Source organism: Scylla paramamosain, chromosome 41, assembly GCF_035594125.1.
Source record: "Scylla paramamosain isolate STU-SP2022 chromosome 41, ASM3559412v1, whole genome shotgun sequence".
NCBI lineage: Eukaryota > Metazoa > Arthropoda > Malacostraca > Decapoda > Portunidae > Scylla > Scylla paramamosain.
Genome location: NC_087191.1, coordinates 3180872 through 3200388, shown reverse-complemented (window position 1 = coordinate 3200388; position 19517 = coordinate 3180872). Strand labels below are relative to the sequence as shown.

The following is a 19517-nucleotide window of genomic DNA, read 5'->3' as shown; positions in this document are numbered from 1 at the left end:
TATATATATATATATATATATATATATATATATATATATATATATATATATATATATATATATATATATATATATATATATATATATATATATATATATATATATATATATATATATATATATATATATATATATATATATATATATATATATATATATATATATATATATATATATATATATATATATATATATATATATATATATATATATATATATATATATATATATATATATATATATATATATATATATATATATATATATATATATATATATATATATATATATATATATATATATATATATATATATATATATATATATATATATATATATATATATATATATATATATATATATATATATATATATATATATATATATATATATATATATATATATATATATATATATATATATATATATATATATATATATATATATATATATATATATATATATATATATATATATATATATATATATATATATATATATATATATATAATTGTTAATAATTGCTAATAATAATTGTTATGACTGATGTGACTGATACATTTGCTCATGCAGAAAAAAGCAAATAAATAAAATAAAATAAATAAAAGAGATAAATATAATAAGATATAATATGATTAAAAAAACATATAAAGAAATGTTCTTGCGTCACATTCACTTTACTCTGAAGTTTCATGCCATTAATAAAGTCATTTTCTAACTGACCAGGTGGAATTAAGACAGCTTGGTCTGGATGCGCACTTCTGTCTTAGGCTCCAATCGTCTGCGAAATCCTGTATTATTACCAACAGAAGCCTGCCCCGCCGCCTCCCACCCTCAAAAAAAATAAAAGGAAAGCATACCAGAGTTACAAGATTTGTTTTGTGCGCGTGTTCGTAGCTCGTAGTACAAAAAAGAAAAAAAATCCAATTTTCGTTGTCGTCTCGTCCACAGAATCGCTTCTGGCGCAAGACCCGTTCAGACTACCGCCCAAAAGTGCCAGAAGAGTCAGAAGAACCAGAAGAATTAGAAGAAAACCCAGTCTGCATTGGCGTTGATGCAAACAGAAACTGGGGTCACCACTGGATGGGTAAGTGCCACAGGATCGGTTTCCTTGTAAGTGTTAGGAGCATGGGCTTACGAGAACCTCCAGGCGCTGCTCTGAAGTGCCCTCGAACTCTTTCTCTTCTATAACAAAAGTTTCACTTGTGTTTAGTGATCTGGTGTTTTCAAGTTAAAATATGATCTTTATTACAATCGTCCACTCTTTCAGTCTTAATCTTCATCATCATCATCATCATCATCATCATCATCACCTTTTTTCTTCTTCTTCTTCCCCTTATCCCTTCTTCCCCTGGTGTGGTAAGCCGCTCTTATATATTAACTCCAATAACTGATGTCTTGTTCATTCTCTTCCGCCAGACCCTGTTGTCTCATGGCCCTCTGAATTACATCTTCCTCTTCACTACATTTCCCCACCTAAGCCTTCGTTTGCCCCTAGTTATTCTCCTCTCCACCTGGCTCCTCTACGTCACCTTCACAAGGTTACCCTCTTCCATCCTCGCTGTATGTCCATACAACCTCAGACGTGCCTCTCTTGCCTTTTCCACGAATAGCATAAGGCCTGCTACCATTCTGGTGCACTCTTTCCTTCTTCCTCTTTCTCAGCTACACTCCCTTCAACTATCGCAGCATTCTCATCTCTTTCATCATCACCTGTCTCTCCTCACTCATCCTCAACGCCCAAGCTTCTGCACAATACAGCAGTATATGACTCGTGATCGCTGTGTGCCTGTCTTTTAGTTTTAATACTACACGCTAAATCTTGCCCTGCTGGATTGCATGTCAGGTACACGCCAGCAACAGGCCACCAACAGGAGCTGAATTACGACTCCATGCTCATCACTATTCTTCCAAAGAGGGTTCTGTTTTCTCTGACGCTCCACAGAGGGTGGCGCCAGCAATAATTCCTGCCGATTTACCTACGCCGGACCCGAACCTTTCTCTGAGGTGGAAAACAGGGTGGTGCGGGACCAGATTCTGAGGCTACGCAGCAAGCTCAAGATGTACCTCTCATTCCACTCATACGGGCAGCAGTTCATGTACCCCTGGGGCTACACCCACGTCTACCCTGATGACTGGAAGGAGCTGGTGAGCTCTTCTTTAACCCATTCTTCATCTCAGTATTGTTACACTCGCGTTAAGCCCAACACTTTCTTCTGTTTGATTATTCTGTACCTACGCTGCTCTTACTTCCCTTCTTCAGTTACTGATCATCCATTCCACCATGCTCTCAGGCGGTTGGAATTCTGTACTCTCTCTTTTCTTTCTCCGCAGGACGACATAGCCCGGAAAGCAGTCAGTGCCCTCACGGCTGTCTATGGCACCAATTACACGATCGGCACCACCAACAACATCTTCCGTAGGTTTACTTCCCTTACCGCTCTTCCTTTGGAATGATTTTATGAAACCCTTGTCCGACCTCCAACAAAATGCCTTTGGTTTTCTTTCTCTGGTGCAGGGAGAGCCTTAGCGGGAGGCTCACATGACTGGGTCAAGAGCGTGGCCAACGTGAAGCTTTCTTACACAGTGGAACTGGGGAACTCTGGCAATCTCTTCTGTCCCAACAGCTCCGATATCATCCCATCCGGCGAGGAGACCTTTCAGGCGCTCCTGGTCCTCGCCGACCATGTCAAGGAAACATATGCTCACTAACAAGTTGAACCCAAAAGTGCCACTACGAGATGAAGCATTTAGTAGTTTGTGATGATGATAGTGAAGGATTAAGATAAAATATATAATGAAATTAAACATCTATTTGAGTGAACGAAGAAATAGAGAGCCTGAGCACTACAGGAATGATCCATAACAGGAGTATGTACAGTAAGCTTCTTGGTATTGCAGCCCCATTTATAAATTTTGATGGCATGAAAGAAGGAATCAGCCTTCTTGAATCAACTAGAAAAAAGAGGGACTTCTTAACTCGATAGACTACGAGTGTGGGAGTCAGTGAGAGGTAGCAGAGTGTGGCGTCACCACGGCGCCACCAGGAGGCTGCGTTCACCACGACGCTCAGTGCTCCCCCCTGTGGCTGCAGCAGTGACACTCACACCTCAGCGATTTGCATGCGCTGATCAGCTGTAGGCTCTCATTAACATTACAAAACGCTAATTCTCCAACGATTATGTAGAGGCTGGAGCATTTCTTGCTATCATCAGTAAAGAAGAAAAAATCCACAGACTAATTTTATTCCCTGAAGTGTGACAACAAAAAGTGACAGACTCATCATGTTTGAGACTTACCCATCACCTCATCCAGACTCATGTGTACCTGTCCACATGTATACATACCTCATGATTACACACACACACACACACACACACACACACACATTTTTTTTTATTTTTTATGTAGGAAGGATACTGGCCAAGGGCAACAAAAATCTAATAAAAAAAAATGCACACTGAAATGCCAGTCCCATAAAAGGGTCAAAGCAGTGGTCAAAAATTGGTGGATAAGTGTCTTGAAACCTCCCTCTTGAAGGAATTCAAGTCATAGGAAGGTGGAAATACAGAAGCAGGCAGGGAGTTCCAGAGTTTACCAGAGAAAGGGATGAATGATTGAGAATACTGGTTAACTCTTGCGTTAGAGAGGTGGACAGAATAGGGGTGAGAGAAAGAAGAAAGTCTTGTGCAGCGAGGCCGCGGAAGGAGGGGAGGCATACAGTTAGCAAGATCAGAAGAGCAGTTGGCATGAAAATAGCGGTAGAAGACAGCTAGATATGCAACATTGCGGCGGTGAGAGAGGGGCTGAAGACAGTCAGTTAGAGGAGAGGAGTTGATGAGACGAAAAGCTTTTGATTCCACCCTGTCTAGAAGAGCAGTATGAGTGGAACCCCCCCAGACATGTGAAGCATACTCCATACATGGACGGATAAGGCCCTTGTACAGAGTTAGCAGTTATATATATATATATATATATATATATATATATATATATATATATATATATATATATATATATATATATATATATATATATATATATATATATATATATATATATATATATATATATATATATATATATATATATATATATATATATGGTGTAATTATGAGGTATGTGTACATGTGGACAGGTACACATAAGTCTGGATGAGGTGATGAGAGCGCAAAGAGAGAGATGGGAGAGAAAGATGAGAAGGAATACGAGGAGGGTAGAGAGAGAGAGAGAGAGAGAGAGAGAGAGAGAGAGAGAGAGAGAGAGAGAGAGAAGAACGCAAGCTGCATGATGAGTCTTTGCCCTGCTGTCACAGTTACATTAATACTCGTAACATTACGTAACAGAATTTTACTTTTGTCTTGTCCTTGGCCCCAAACTATAATTTTCCAGTTATTTCCATATAAACAAAATAGAAAAAATATTTTTATCCTAAACTTTGCTTTTGTCATTAGAACAATGAATTTGCATGTTTGCCTTATTTCATTATAGTATGGGTTACCATTGGTTTTCATGTCAGCTAAAAACCTAAAGCTAAAGACCTTTGCAAAATCTCAATTACTCATGTAATTGCTTTTGAAATGTTGCAGATAAGTTAAAACAATGAAAGAAAGAATATAAAGTGTTCTAAAGATTTTTCATTTTAATAAGATCATTCTTGAATTGACCAGATCTAGCAAGAAATTTTTCATATTTAGAAGAATTTTCTTAATTTTCAGAAATCTTAAATCTTCCAGACTGTTCTTCCAGAAGCTTTTAGAAGTTTCTAGAAAATTTTAGAGCATTCTATTCCATGTAAACATTTCCGGAATGTTCTAGAACTTTCTAGAATACAGTAGAAATATGTAGAAATATCTAGAATTTTCTAGAATGATTCAGAATATTCTAAAGTAGGTTCAAGAATATTCTAAAAAAATTGAGAACATTCTGGAACACAATCTATAAACCAAACTTCTAAACCAAACTTCTTGTCCTATCCACTCCTACCCTGATGATACCACCCTGCACTTTTCCACGTCTTTTCATAGACGTCCAACCCTTCAGGAAGTAAACATTTCACACAGAGAAGCCACAGAACGCTCGACTTCTGATCTTTTTAAAATTTCTGATCGGGGCAGAGCAAACTTGGTATTGTTCAATGCCTCAAAAACTCAATTCCTCCATCTATCAGCTCAACACAACCTTCCAGACAACTATCCCCTCTTCTTCAATGACACTCAACTGTCCCCCTCTTCTACACTGAACATCCTCGGTCTGTCCTTTACTTATAATCTGAACTGGAAACTTCACATCTCATCTCTAGCTAAAACAGCTTCTATGAAGTTAGGTGTTCTGAGACGTCTCCGCCAGTTTTTTCTCACCCCCCCCCCGCTGCTAACTCTGTACAGGGGTCTTATCCGTCCATGTATGGAGTATGCTTCGCATGCTTGGGGGGTTCCACTCATACTGCTCTTCTAGACAGGGTGGAATCAAAAGCTTTTCGTCTCATCAACTCCTCTCCTCTAACTGACTGTCTTCAGCCTCTCTCTCATCGTCGCAATGCTGCATCTCTAGCTGTTTTCTACCGCTATTTTCATGCTAACTGCTCTTCTGATCTTGTTAACTACATGCCTCCCCTCTTCCCGCGGCCTCGCTGCACAAGACTTTCTTCTTTCTCTCATTCCTATTCTGTCCACCTCTCTAACGCAGGAGTTAACCAGTATTCTCAGTCATTTATCCCTTCCTCTGGTAAATCTGGAACTCCCTGCCTGCTTCTGTATTTCCACCTTCCTATGACTTGAATTCCTTTAAGAGGGAGGTTTCAAGACACTTATCCTTCAATTTTTGACTACTGCTTTGGACCCTTTTATGGGACTGGCATTTCAGTGGGCATTTTTTTTATTGGTTATTTGTTGCCCTTGGTCAGTGTCCCTCCTACATAAAAGAAATAATAAATAAATAAATAAGTAAAGACTAAGAATATTATAGAGTACTGCTTGACAATACAAAAGAAGGGGCTTGAAGACCACGAATCATTTTTGGCTGTCTGAGAGGACATATCGCAAGATATGGAATACAATGGCATCAAGAGGTTGCAATCACTCACCAGATGCATTCTGCTCCATATGTGGTCAATTCATCAAGACAAGAGCAACAAAGTTCTCTATGACAGCATCTTAAAGAATGGTAAAATTTTGCTATTTGGGGGCAAAAAATCATTTCAAAAGCTACAAAAGCAAAGTTTAACAGAAATAATGGACATTTTCTTCTATTTTGCAATGAAAAGAATTTTAAAATAACACTTGCTTATCAAAGACAAAAATCGTGTTACATTGTGTAATTTCAAATTTTTCACCGTCTCCTATATTTAACCTCGGTACTTTCCCTTTCTTTCCTTATGTTGAGCCTCATGTACTTATTAGTAGAAGACTTGCTCTTGCCGACAGCATAATCAGTATTCACACAGGCCCCATAGTTTAGTCACTAAAATTTTCAAAAGAAAAGTGTTTTATTGTACCGAGTTACCAGCCAGTGAGTGCGAATGCAGGAGGCGGCAGCCAGTATGAGGTGCACCCCCATCTCCCCCTCTCCTCCCACATAAGTAATATCCTCATGAATACTGAGAGCTCAATGTGTGGCACGTTCCCACAAATCACAGTTGGTTGCTTGAACGAGATAGACATATCATGGTAAGCAGAGTTTTCAAGAAGACTGGGCAGGATACAGCTAGACAAGCCAATTGCTTTAAGGGGTATTGCATTAATTTACTGCAGTACGTCCCTGATTATTATATACCTAGTGCTGGGGTCTCCATCAGCTTGCCTATAAGTGTACTTTCCTGTAAGGTAATTAGCTTACATTAAGACATGACTCCTCATCTACTCATGAGGCAAGTATCTGGTGAGAGTGAGCAGCTAACATCGTGTTTAGTCAAATGCTACTGTTGGTCAAGGCCCTGGTAGAGTGTTTGACTGCATACAATTTTAAGTGTGTTGCCATGTAGTGGAACTTTACTCCCTCCTCAGGCCCTGTTGAGGCCTGCCATCCAGGAGGATGTAAACGACACTTCTTAGCTGGAGGATATAGTACATAGTTGGACAGTAGGTTAGATTCGTTAATTGAAGGCGGTTGTCCAGTGAGGTGTTACACTTCACCCTTTTAAGTGTGTGTTCCTTATTGTGATTGTCCCTCCCTGCAACATGGCTATTGATTCTTTCCCAGCTGTTGGAGTGGTTTGGGCGGTTGTTGTAATATTACCTTACCTGTGGGTGAATGAAACAGGCTGGCGATCTCATTAGTGTATCCTGGCGTTATGACCATCTATCTAGAGGGTGCAAGTCAAAAGAGGACCTTGTAACTTGGTGACTTGGGCAAAGCCCACACACACACACACATATATATATATATATATATATATATATATATATATATATATATATATATATATATATATATATATATATATATATATATATATATATATATATATATATATATATATATATATATATATATATATATATATATATATATATATATATATATATATATATATATATATATATATATATATATATATATATATATATATATATATATATATATATATATATATATATATATATATATATATATGCCCGCTAGTAACTGCGGAGGCGCAGGTGGCACTAGCAGAGGACTTGCCAGTGTCTAGGGTCGCTTTCCTTCTAGAGAATGACCTAGCATGTAGAAGAGTTTCAGTGCATTCACCATCCGAGGACGCCAAACCGGACGTGGCGACTGCTGAAGTTGCTGTTTGTTCTGTTATTTGCCCTAAGACGAGGCGTGGGCCCTGGCATCAGGTGCTTGCAGGATCTGACTCCTGAGGTAGACTGCAATAAGGCAGAGCAGGCTGGGCATGGTCGCCCAGCGTGCTAGATTTAAACAGCGAAAACAAACATTTCCTTGCCCTTGTAACAATATATATATATATATATATATATATATATATATATATATATATATATATATATATATATATATATATATATATATATATATATATATATATATATATATATATATATATATATATATATATATATATGCGAATGCAGTGTTCAATGTAGACCGTTTAGGCTGGAAATCTGTAAAGCATTACTCAGATGATTGCTTTGAGACACTTCTGAGCTGCCAACCTGTGCGAAGAGTGTCATTTGTGTAGGGTTCTCCTAACACCACGTTGTGTCTCCTTCCCCAAGTTTAAAAACGCATTGGCAAAATTAGTAAGAGGAAATATAACGTGGAGCTTAGTGTTGGGATTTAATAACACCAAAAAATTGGGCCCTTATCCACACGCTCAGAAGCGACAGTTACATCTTGTGACATAGGAGGAGCGGGAGGAACGCGGAAGGGACAGGAATGTGGAAACAGCCACACTTCACTATGCTACTCTCTTTCTTCTAATCATCCATATTGTAAAAAGTCCAAGAGGTATTATTTGAGGAGCTGGATCAAAACAAATCACACCATGAGGGACATCATTTCTTCCCCTACAAGCCCCTGCAGTCTCAACTCTCAAAAAGAAAGGGTAGTGGAATAAATTAAATGAGGAAGGTTAACTTTAAATTTATATAGAAAGTTACGGTAATTGATGCCTGACTCTTACCTGTAAGAAACGCGTCCACTCCTCGTGCTCTCCTTCCCCTCTCTGTTCTGGTTGTTTCTACTTCTCTTTCTCCTTCACACATTTATTTATTTTTTTTATGTAGGAGGGGCACTGGTGAAGGCCAACAAAAACCCCCCCCAAAAAAAAGCCCACCGAAATGGCAGTCCCATAAAAGATCCAAAGCGGTGATCAAAAATTGAAGGATAAGTGTCTTGAAACCTCCCTCTTGAAGGAATTCAAGTCATAGGAAGGTGGAAATACAGAAGTAAGCAGCAAGTTCCAGAGTTTACCAGAGAAAGGGATGAATGAGTGAGATTACTGGTTAACTCTTGCATTAGAGATGTGGACAGAATAGGGGTGAGAGAAAGAAAAAAATCTTGTGGAGCGAGGCTGTGGGATGAGGGGAGGCATGCAGTTAGCAAGATCAGAAGAGCAGTTAGTAGAAAAATAACGGTAGAAGACAGCTAGATATGCAGCACTGCGCCAGTGAGAGGCTGAAGACAGTCAGTTAGAGGAGAGGAGTTGATGAGACGAAAAGCTTTTCATTCCACCCTGTCTAGAAGAGCAGTATGAATGGATCCCCCCTGGACATGTGAAGCATACTCCATATATGGACGGATAAGGCCCTTGTACAGAGTTAGCAGCTGGTGGGAAGAGGAAAACTGGTGGAGATGTCTCAGAACACCTAAGTTCATAGAAGCTGTTTTAGCTAGAGATGAGATGTAAAGTTTCCAGTTCAGATTATAAGTAAAGGACAGACCTAGGATGTTCAGTGTAGAAGAGGGGGAGAGTTGAATTTCATTGAAGAGGGGATGGTTGTCTGGAAGATTGTTTTGAGTTGATAGATGGAGGAATGAGTTCTTGAGGCATTGAACAATACCAAGTTTGCTCTGCCTCAATCAGAAATTTTAGAAAGATCAGAAGACAGGCGTTCTGTGGCTTCACTGCATGAAATGTTTACTTCCTGAATTGTTTGACGTCTATGAAAAGACGCGGAAAACTGCAGGGTGATATCACCAACATAGGAGGAGATAGGATAAGAAGTTTGGTTTACAAGGTCACTGTTGAATAATAAGAAGAGAGTGGGTGACAGTACAGAACACTGAGGAACACCACTGTTAATAGATTTAGGAGAAGAACAGCGACCATCTACCACAGCAGCAATAGAACGGTCAAAAAGGAAACATGAGATGAAGTTACAGAAACCATGATAGAGAGGTTGCTCATAAAAGGTATTTAAGCCTTACATCACCAGAATCTCATGCACTTTAAATTTCTGCCCAGAACCATGGCTGTTCTCCAACTAGCCAAAAACTTCTTCGTTAATAGAAACTGTCAAAATCTTTCAAGATCTAACTCTCTTCGTGACTTTTGATATCTAGCCAAAAATATCTCTAATAACCTTGCTTCTTCTTTCCCTCCTTTATTTCAACCAGATGGCACCACTGTTATTGCATCTATTTCCAAAGCTGAACTCTTCGTTTAAACCTTTGCTAAAAACTCTATCTTACACGAATTGGGGCTTGTTCCTCCCTCGTCTCCACCCTCTGACTAGTTCATGCTACCCATCAAAATTCTTCGCAATGATGTTTTCTATGCCCTCGCTGGCCAAAGCCCTCGGAATGCTTATGGACCTGATGTGATCCCTCCTATTGTTCTCCGAAACTGCACCTCCGTGCTTGCACCTTGCCTAGTCAAACTCTTTCAACTCTTTCTGTCAACATCTATCTTTCCTTCTCGCTGAAAGTTTGCCTACATTCAGCCTGTTCCTAAAAAGGGTGACCGTTCTAATCCCTCAAACTACCATTCTATTGCTTTAATTTCCTGCCAATCTAGAGTTGTTAGCCTATCCTCAACAGGAAGATTCTTAAACATCTATCACTTCATAGCTTTCTATCTGATCGCTAGTATGGATCCCGTCAAGGCCGCTCTACTGGTGATCTTTTGGGTTTCCTTACAGAGTTTTGGTCATCCCCTTTTATAGATTTTGGTGAAACTTTTGCTGTTGCCATAAACATATCAAAAGTTTTTGATAGAATCTGGCACAAAGTTTCGATTTCCAAACTACCCTCCTGCGGCTTCTATCCTTTTCTGTAATTTCATCTCAAGTTTCCTTTCTGATCGTTCTATTCCTGCTGTAGTAGATGGTCACCGTTCTTCTCCTAAATCTATTAATAGTGGTGTTTATCAGTGTTCTGTCCTGTCACCCACTCTCTTCTTATTATTCATCAATGATTTTCTAAACCAAACTTGTCCTATCCACTCCTACGCCAATGATACCACCCAACACTTTTCCTGATCTTTTCATAGACGTCTAACCCTTCAGGAAGTAAACAGTTCACGCAAGGAAGCCACAGAATCCCTGACTTCTGATCTCTCTAAAATTTCTGATTGGGACAGAGCAAACTTGGTATTGTCCAATGCCTTAAAAACTCAATTCCTCCATCTATCAACTCGACACAACCTTCCAGACAACTATCCCCTCTTCTTCAGTGAAACTCAACTGTCCCCCTCTTCCATATTGAACATCCTCGGTCTGTTCTTTACTTATAATCTGAACTGGAAACTTCACATCTCATCTCTAGCTAAAACAGCTTCTATGAAGTTAAGCGTCCTGAGACATTTCCGCCAGCTGCGAACTCTGTACAAGGGCCTTATTCGTCCATGTATGGAGTATGCTTTACATATCTGGGGGGGTTCCACTCATACTGCTCTTCTAGACGGGATGGAATGAAAAGATTTTCATTTCATCATTTCCTCTTCCCTAACTGACTGTCTTCAGTCTTTTCTCATCATCGCAATGTTACACCTCTTGCTACCTTTTACTGCTATTTTCATGCTTTCTGCACTTCTGATTTTGCTAACTGCATGCCTTCCCTCCTCCCACAGCCTCGCTGCACAAGACTTTCTTCTTTCTCTCACCCCTATTCTGTCCATCTCTCTAATGCAAGAGTTAACCAGTATTCTCAATCATTCATCCCTTTGTCTGGGTAACTCTGGAACTCCCTGCTTGATTCTGTATTTCCATCATCCTTCGACTTGATTTCTTTCAAGAGGGAGGTTTCAAGGTACTTATCCTTCAACTTTTGACTACTGCTTGGGACCCTGTTCAGGGACCGGCATCCCAGTGAGCTTTTTTTTTTTTTTTTCTCATTGTATTCTTGTTGACCTTGGCTAGTGTCCTCCCTACATAAAAAAAAAAATGCTTTTTTATGCCAGTTTATTGCCAACATCATTACACATTCTTATTTTATTGGTACTTATAAGCTATATAATGATGAACTTAAGCTTGTGGGGGGATGATATTGAGTGAAATTTGTTGGAAGACTGATTGAAAATAATAATTATAATAATAATAATAATAATAATAATAATAATAATAATAATAATAATAATAATAATAATAATAATAATAACAGTAATAATGATAATAATGATAATAATAATAATAATAATAATAATAATAATAATAATAATAATAATAATAATAATAATAATAATCCTTCCTACCTTGTTTATAATATAATTACGAAATATAATTAATATAATATAGTTAATATAATTGTGAATAAGATAGCGAAGTGTTGTGCAGATGTCATTTTAATTCACGGGATTAGATGTATTATATGTAACTCATTAAAACTAACCTCAACCTTGCTTCACTTAACCTTAACTCATTACCGATCAAACTAACCTTACTCTTATTTCACCTATCCCCTATCCTAACTTCAGCTCACCCTTAGTATGATCCTGGTCTCCTTCTCAGTTTCTACTCCAGTTCTGTAAGGCTTCACAAAATATGCAGACTGTAAAGCTGTATGTGAAGACGCAGACTACATGTTTGCATACTACCGTACTATGTTTAAACATGAAGTACTGAAGAGCATAACGTGATTTTTAACGTGAATCATTCTCCTATTTTTTTTTTTTTTTCCACAGCCTCCAAAGATGGAGACTCACACAGGTGAGGAACAATCAGGTGTGTAGTTGAGAATACTTGCTTTGCTTGTACCAAACTTCGACTGATCCCCACAAAGTGAGGGCAGGAGTACTTTCTCTTCTCCATCATGGGCCAAGGGGGATAGAGTGGTGTGCACTAACCACTCTATGACAGTGACTACACCTCTCCTCAAGCACTCAACTGCACATCCATCCAATCCTGGTGCTTTTCCACTTTTCATCTCCCTTACTGTTGCCTGCACCTCCAGCTTCATTATATATGCCCCATTTATCTCGCTTAGCACATTAACTCTAATATCTCTTCGAAATACACAAATCTCAGGCTCTCTCTCCTGCTCCATACTCACCAGTTTCTTAAAATACATTCATCTTACCATCCTCTGCTTTCACCTGTTACTCATTACCTTATGGTGCTTTTCTTACTTTCTTCACTTTTTTTTTCCAAAACATTTTCTTATTCTCTTGAACATTTTCTATTAACTTTCTCCCCCATCTTTCATCACCCCTCCCTTTAGCATCACACACAACACTTTTTTGCTTGTATTCTGCTTTCCTTGCACCTCTCATATGAATTTCAATCCTTTCATTCAATCCTTACTTTTATTCTCTACAGCCCTTTGTCTGTTCACACCTATACCAGCCTTGACAATATAAAAATGTATAATACACATCAATACCTATGTATGTCATAGTCATTAAGAAATAAAACAATGCAAAGAATTAATACTGTTTCTTTCTAATCATAAAGGTATTTATCTCTTACAAATTATTTCCTAGCAAGGCACACCACCTCTACAGTGTATGCCATGGAGGGACACTTAGAAGTGATTTTGATTATTTGTTCCTGTTTCTGTCTCCCTTGTTCATTTTCAGGTACTTGTACATCCATTCTGATGGGACATCATTCTGAATGATATCTTCCCCATCATGAGGCAAAATCAATCTACTTTTAACACCTGTGTTATGTATCACCGCACATGCAACAATGATGGCTTTAGTGGTGTCAAAATCTGTTCTAAATTTCATACTAAAATAGCCAAATGCTTGTTCAATTTTACCTGAGAATGGCTAGTGTTATATGCTTCCTCCCCTCATAGGCATCCCTTGGAGCTGACACTGGAGTCATTACAAATGGTTTCAGTGTATAAGCAGCATGTCCAAGTAAATGGTGTCTAAAATCAAGATTATATTCCAAAGTTGACTATTTTGAAAAATTCTACTGTCACTGATACTCCTAGGCCAATGAGCAACAACATTATGAAACAGAAACTCAGGCTCACACACACTTTGCACAGTGATAAAAAAAAAAAAACACTTTCAGACAACAGAGCACTTTAGAATTATCCACTGATGGTTTAAAAATGACAATGTGGGTACAACCAATGACCCCTACAACATCTGGCATTCCCCAAATATCATAAAGCCCCTGAACAATACAAATCATTGCCAGAAGGAAGAGGAAAGATGTGATGCCTGCTCCTACTGGTAACTGTTCTTGAGGCAGTCTGAAGGCATTCACTGACTGTTGTCTGTGACACATTGTGGCAGTCACCTATTGTTCTTTGATAATCTTAAGTGTTCTTTTCTTTCCATCATTCATTTTATGGTGACATACATGCCACCATGAAGTCTGTGACACTTACTGGGCCTTTGTGAGACAAGTGGTTTGTTGGTACTTGGCCTTGCTGTCAGAACCTCCACCTCCACCTCTTCCACCTCCTCAGGAGTGGGCTCTGTTGAGACTACCTCGCACACCAGCAAGTAAGAGTGTTCTGCCAGTTAACAGCTGAATTAAGAGATGTAAGAATAAATAAATAAATAAATAAATAGAAATGAAAAAAAAATTTCACTCCAAAAATGAAGTTGTGGATTAAGATGGAATAAAATTACAGTCATTAATTCTGTGATATGCAGTAAAATCCCTCTCATCCGGCATTCGAGTATCCGTCAGCTTCAAGTATCCGGCACATTTTTCCCCGAGCCTTAAAATAAATAAAAAATCAATGTGTACTCATAAAATCAATTACAGTAAAATCCCTCTCATCCGGCATTCGAGTATCCGGCAGCTTCAAGTATCCGGCACATTTTTCCCAGAGCCTTAAAATCAATAAAAAAATCAATGTGTACTCATAAAATCGATTAAAATTCCCGCGCGAGGCATACGTTGTCCCCTCGCCACCAGAGCGCACTGCTTCGCGCCACCCGCGGCCCACTGCACTGTAATTACTCAGTGACTCAGTCCCGCGTGTGCACTGTTTATCGCCTGACGCCTTCATCATACCTAAAGTTGTAGAAAAGAGGAAGCATGTTGTGCTTACACTTAAGCAGTTGATCAGATCAGCTGCTGATTAAGATCAGCTGATCTTTGTTATGGTAAGATGCGTGAGTGTAGGGTGGTGATTGTGAACTTAATTTCACTTCTATTCAAGTATCCGGCAATATTCAAGTATCCGGCATGTCGGTGGTCCGGTTGATGCCGGATAAGAGGGATTTTACTGTAAATTTTTCCCGCACAAGGCATACTTTGTCCCCTCGCCACCAGAGCGCACTGCTTCGCGCCACCCGCGGCCCACTGCACTGTAATTACTCAGTGACTCAGTCCCGCGTGTGCACTGTTTATCGCCTGACACCTTCATCATGCCTAAAGTTGTAGAAAAGAGGAAGCGTGTTGTGCTTACACTTAAGCAGCTGATCAGATCAGCTGCTGATTAAGATTAGCTGATCTTTGTTATGGTAAGATGCGTGAGTGTAGGGTGGTGATCGTGGACATAATTTCACTTCTATTCAAGTATCTGGCAATACTCAAATATCCGGCATGTCGGCGGTCCCGTTGATGCCGGATAAGAGGGATTTTACTGTACTTTGCATTAATGCCTTCTCATATATGCTTTCAGTGACTCATAATTTCATGTTGACAGTACAAATTTGAAGGGAAGCTTGTGGTAACTTACCACAAGGTAGGATTCCCTATGTCGTCAATGTCTATGGCAAGGAGACAGCAGGCAGAGGGATCCCACCACCAGTCCTCTTTTGCTCCCTCATCCGGAGAGCTTGCTCATGTTTAAAAATAAATAAATAAATAAATAAATAAATAAATAAACATGGATAAAATTTATTAAGTTATTACTAGCATTAACTTCAATTCTTCACAGCAGGGATTCTCAACGTTTTGCAAGCTGGGCACCCCCAAGGTTGGTTCAGTGCAGTTGGGACTCCCTCCTACCTGTACCACCCATTCAACCCCCTCCCCAAATATGCCACCATATATAGATAGATAGAATCAGATAGATAGATAGATAGCCCTCGGCTAAGCATAACAGCTGCATCTCCTTTATGCTAATAGCCAGTGAGCCTGTAATTTTCCTCAATTTTTTTCCCCTTCCCCCTGAGGGAGTGTCCGTATTCCCCAGTTAAGAACCACTGCTTCATAGTGTGGAATAATACTTTGTCACCATTACTACATATTTATACAGTGTGTTCATCACCTGATAAACTTACTTTACTTTCAAGCAGTCCTAGGCTTTCTTGAGTTGCTACTTAGATTGTACAGGCCCAAGGTTATGAGAATTAAACTGTTTCATCACCTTGGTCTAGGCCTTTTTCATCTGCAGAACGGTCTTCCCTTCAGTCCTCCAGTCCTAAACTTTTATTTTTTTATTTCTGATGAGGTAGATTAAGAGATCCTGCTCAAGAGCAGAGATGGGGCTTGCTCTGAAAAGTTTTTTTTCCCACTCCATCTTTGAAAGTTGTGAAAAAAAGTGGAGAATGGTCAACATTGATTTGTTGTACCCTTCACTTTTTCATATTATGAAAGGTTAGGTTTGATAGGTTTAATGAGTTACATACAATATAATATAATCTAACTTAACATAATCTATTCCAACTCTCTCCCCACCTGGAGCCCCCTTAAGGGCACTAATCAAAACTTGCATTATCTAGCTTAACATTACCTAACCTTACCTAACCAGGGGGACCTTAGTTAAGGATGGGAGCACTTCTCCATATAATATTTGCGTTATGGGTGTATTTAAAGGAATATATATGAAAGAATGGAAAAGAATAGACCAGTAATCAAGCCAGGAATGGACTCTAGACAATCACTCTAATTTCAACTCATATCTTCCCCTTCCAAGCTGAAGTTTGTCATTTTATAGTTTATAAGTGCCAATAAACTAAGAAAATGCGATAATCTTAGAAATAAATTAAATAAATAAATAAACATGGGATCCCCGGCTGGCAGAGCTGTGTCCGGCAGGTCTGAGTTGCCAGTTGTGTATTTTCCTTGCAGTGTTACCAGGTCAGGCGAGGATATTACACTCTCTCTCTCTCTCTCTCTCTCTCTCTCTCTCTCTCTCTCTCTCTCTCTCTCTCTCTCTCTTCAAACACAATATATGATCACTATTACATTGCTAAACGTGCATAGTTCTCTCTCTCTCTCTCTCTCTCTCTCTCTCTCTCTCTCTCTCTCTCTCTCTCTCTCTCTCTGGCAAGAGATATGATCACATGTCACCATACGAGCATCATATGTATGTCTCTCTCTCTCTCTCTCTCTCTCTGTCTCTCTCTTCATGGACCACACATCGACACGAAAGCTACGTGTGTGTGTGTGTGTGTGTGTGTGTGTGTAATCCTCACCTTAACACTGCAAGGAAAATATACAACTGGCAATTCAGATCTGCCAGAAGCGGCCCAGCCAGCCAGGGACCCCAAGTCAACACTAGTGCCGACATTCCTAGCACAGGTATTTTGACATCGTTTATTTAAAGAATACAAATGAAGACAGTTTTTTTTTTTTGTATATTATGCTTACATGTTACCTTTGTTATGAAACTACAAGCAAACTACGAAGGAAATGTGCCCATCTTATCAACTAACTAGACGAAATTCTCATGGTAAGGGAATGTACTAGCAAGTATATTGTCACATTCTAGCATAAGGAAACTGGCCATCAGATCAGCCTTTTTTTTATAATACACATACGTCAATTCCGTCATTAAGTTGATAAAAAGCAATATTAAAATAAATAAAAAAATTATAAAACAAATAGGCTTACTTAATCTAAAAATGAGGTGATAATTATTAACAAGCTACCAGTGTCCGCGAAGGGAAAGGCGGTTCCCTCCGAAAGATTCTGTCGCAGGCCGTGGAACGGCATCTCTCACAGCTCAGAGTGGTTTAACGGTACCACTTTTATGACGACGGAATCTCTCATGCGATTCCGTGCTGAAGAATCATTTAACGGTAGGCCCATAGCCTCGTGGTGCATCATCAAGGCACCACCAGGCAACACATTTCCTGGCCGAACAAATCTCCCCTTCTCACTGCCAAGAAAGTCTAACTTGCTGGCCCCTTCAATTCTCCTCAAAGGAGAATATATTTCATCCTCCACCGGGCCTTCACTGCCCACATCTCCACTTCATCTTGCCCGTTCCTGGCTCCTCAGAACTGCCATGTCCCACCCATAAAACAAATGAAATAAAAATGCCACCTTCTCGGCAAAAAAATAAGAGGAACCTCCTGATCGCTCTTACTCAAATAAAATGGTATTTCGCAAGTGTAACACAATCAAGCTTGTCTCTCAATGCTAGGCACAGCAATACTATTGCACTTCATTCCTCAAGCCAACCACTCGATGACAGAGTCGTCACATGGTGCTGACGGCTGCTCTTTTCTAGGACACAGCACATCCATTCCCGCACACGAAGCAAAACTCCCGCACCTGGCCATCACAACACAACCAACCTCAGCTCCAACATGAGCCCAGCCAACGTGCTCCTAGACCAGCTCCACTGATCCTAGCAATTGCTCCTGCATGCAATCACCTCGCGTCAAACCGGACTCACTGTCGCTTGAAAGGGGACAGCTGCCATCGCTACATATTTCCCTGCTTGGGTCCAACACCTGACAGTTAACACCAATTTGGCTATATGAATCCCCAGCAAGGCTGTGGGTGCTCCCCGAACGCAAAGCAACACATCACCGGCAGCCTTACTCATCACTGCCTTCCGATGCTACGCCATAACGCTCACGTCAGCTACAACATCACAATTCCCACAGGAATGAGGGACCGGATTAGCAATATCTACTACAGTCACCATCCCAGAGAAAACATCGCTAGCCATAACACGAGGGAGAGGGATCCCAGACAAGAGGTAATCAAGCTTACCTGCTTGACTAATGCGGCTATACTCAATTAAAGTGGCCACGCCGGGGTAGAAAATCGCGGCAAACGCTCCCGAATCATTCTGACTCCAAAACGGCCAAACACCGGGTCGCTACGTGCTACTAGCACCCGTGCCTCCTTAAATGCAGATGGCACAGCAAATTGGAGATCCAAATCCCTGTCCTCCTCTATCCGCCGGCTACACAGAATATTGTTACTCTCTGCAAACACTGCTCGACCCTCCGCTTCCTTGCTGCCCTCCCCTGCTTTGGAAAGAAGTACCGCAACGCGTTCCTGAAGGGCAGAACCCTTGTTGGGCACGATGGTAGCTGTATCATTAGCTAGCAAAAGGAGTGGCCCACTGCATGAGCTGACACCCACCGTGTCTGGTCCTGGGAAGGATCAGACACGGTGGTGGGTTTGCACGTGGCTGTTTTTCCATGTTCCAGCCACCCAGAGTAGCCAGCAGGTTCCGGCCGAAAACATTCACACGGTCGAGAGCAGCCTGCCCGCTGCATCAGAAAATAAATCAAGAGCTGGTTGCTATAGTTGCGATTTTGCTGCCCTTGGAGAAAAAGCAAAAGAAGAAATAATTGTGGTCTCGTTCCAATCTATATAGCCTTGCAGGTTGTGGTGCTCATGATGCCTTTTGGTACACACATGCTGGGCCACTGGCTTCCTCAGTGGCAAACTAATTCCATGTCTGTTTTTCAAAACCTATTGTTTGGGAGGGTGGAACTGGGGCATAAGACATTTAGTGTGTGGAAG

The 19517-nt window shown here is 39.8% G+C and overlaps 1 protein-coding gene across 1 annotated transcript in view; it reads left to right on the top strand.

Moving 5' to 3' along the window:
- LOC135092852 (carboxypeptidase B-like) overlaps positions 1-3233 on the top strand; it is a 39835-nt gene extending 36602 nt beyond the window's left edge. Inside the window, exons 6-9 of the mRNA XM_063991593.1 lie at positions 952-1087; positions 1946-2148; positions 2335-2419; positions 2519-3233. Of these exons, the coding sequence (XP_063847663.1) occupies positions 952-1087; positions 1946-2148; positions 2335-2419; positions 2519-2712 (618 nt within the window). The 3' untranslated portion in view covers positions 2713-3233. The remainder of the gene's footprint in view (positions 1-951; positions 1088-1945; positions 2149-2334; positions 2420-2518) is intronic.
- Positions 3234-19517: the final 16284 nt, after the last annotated feature.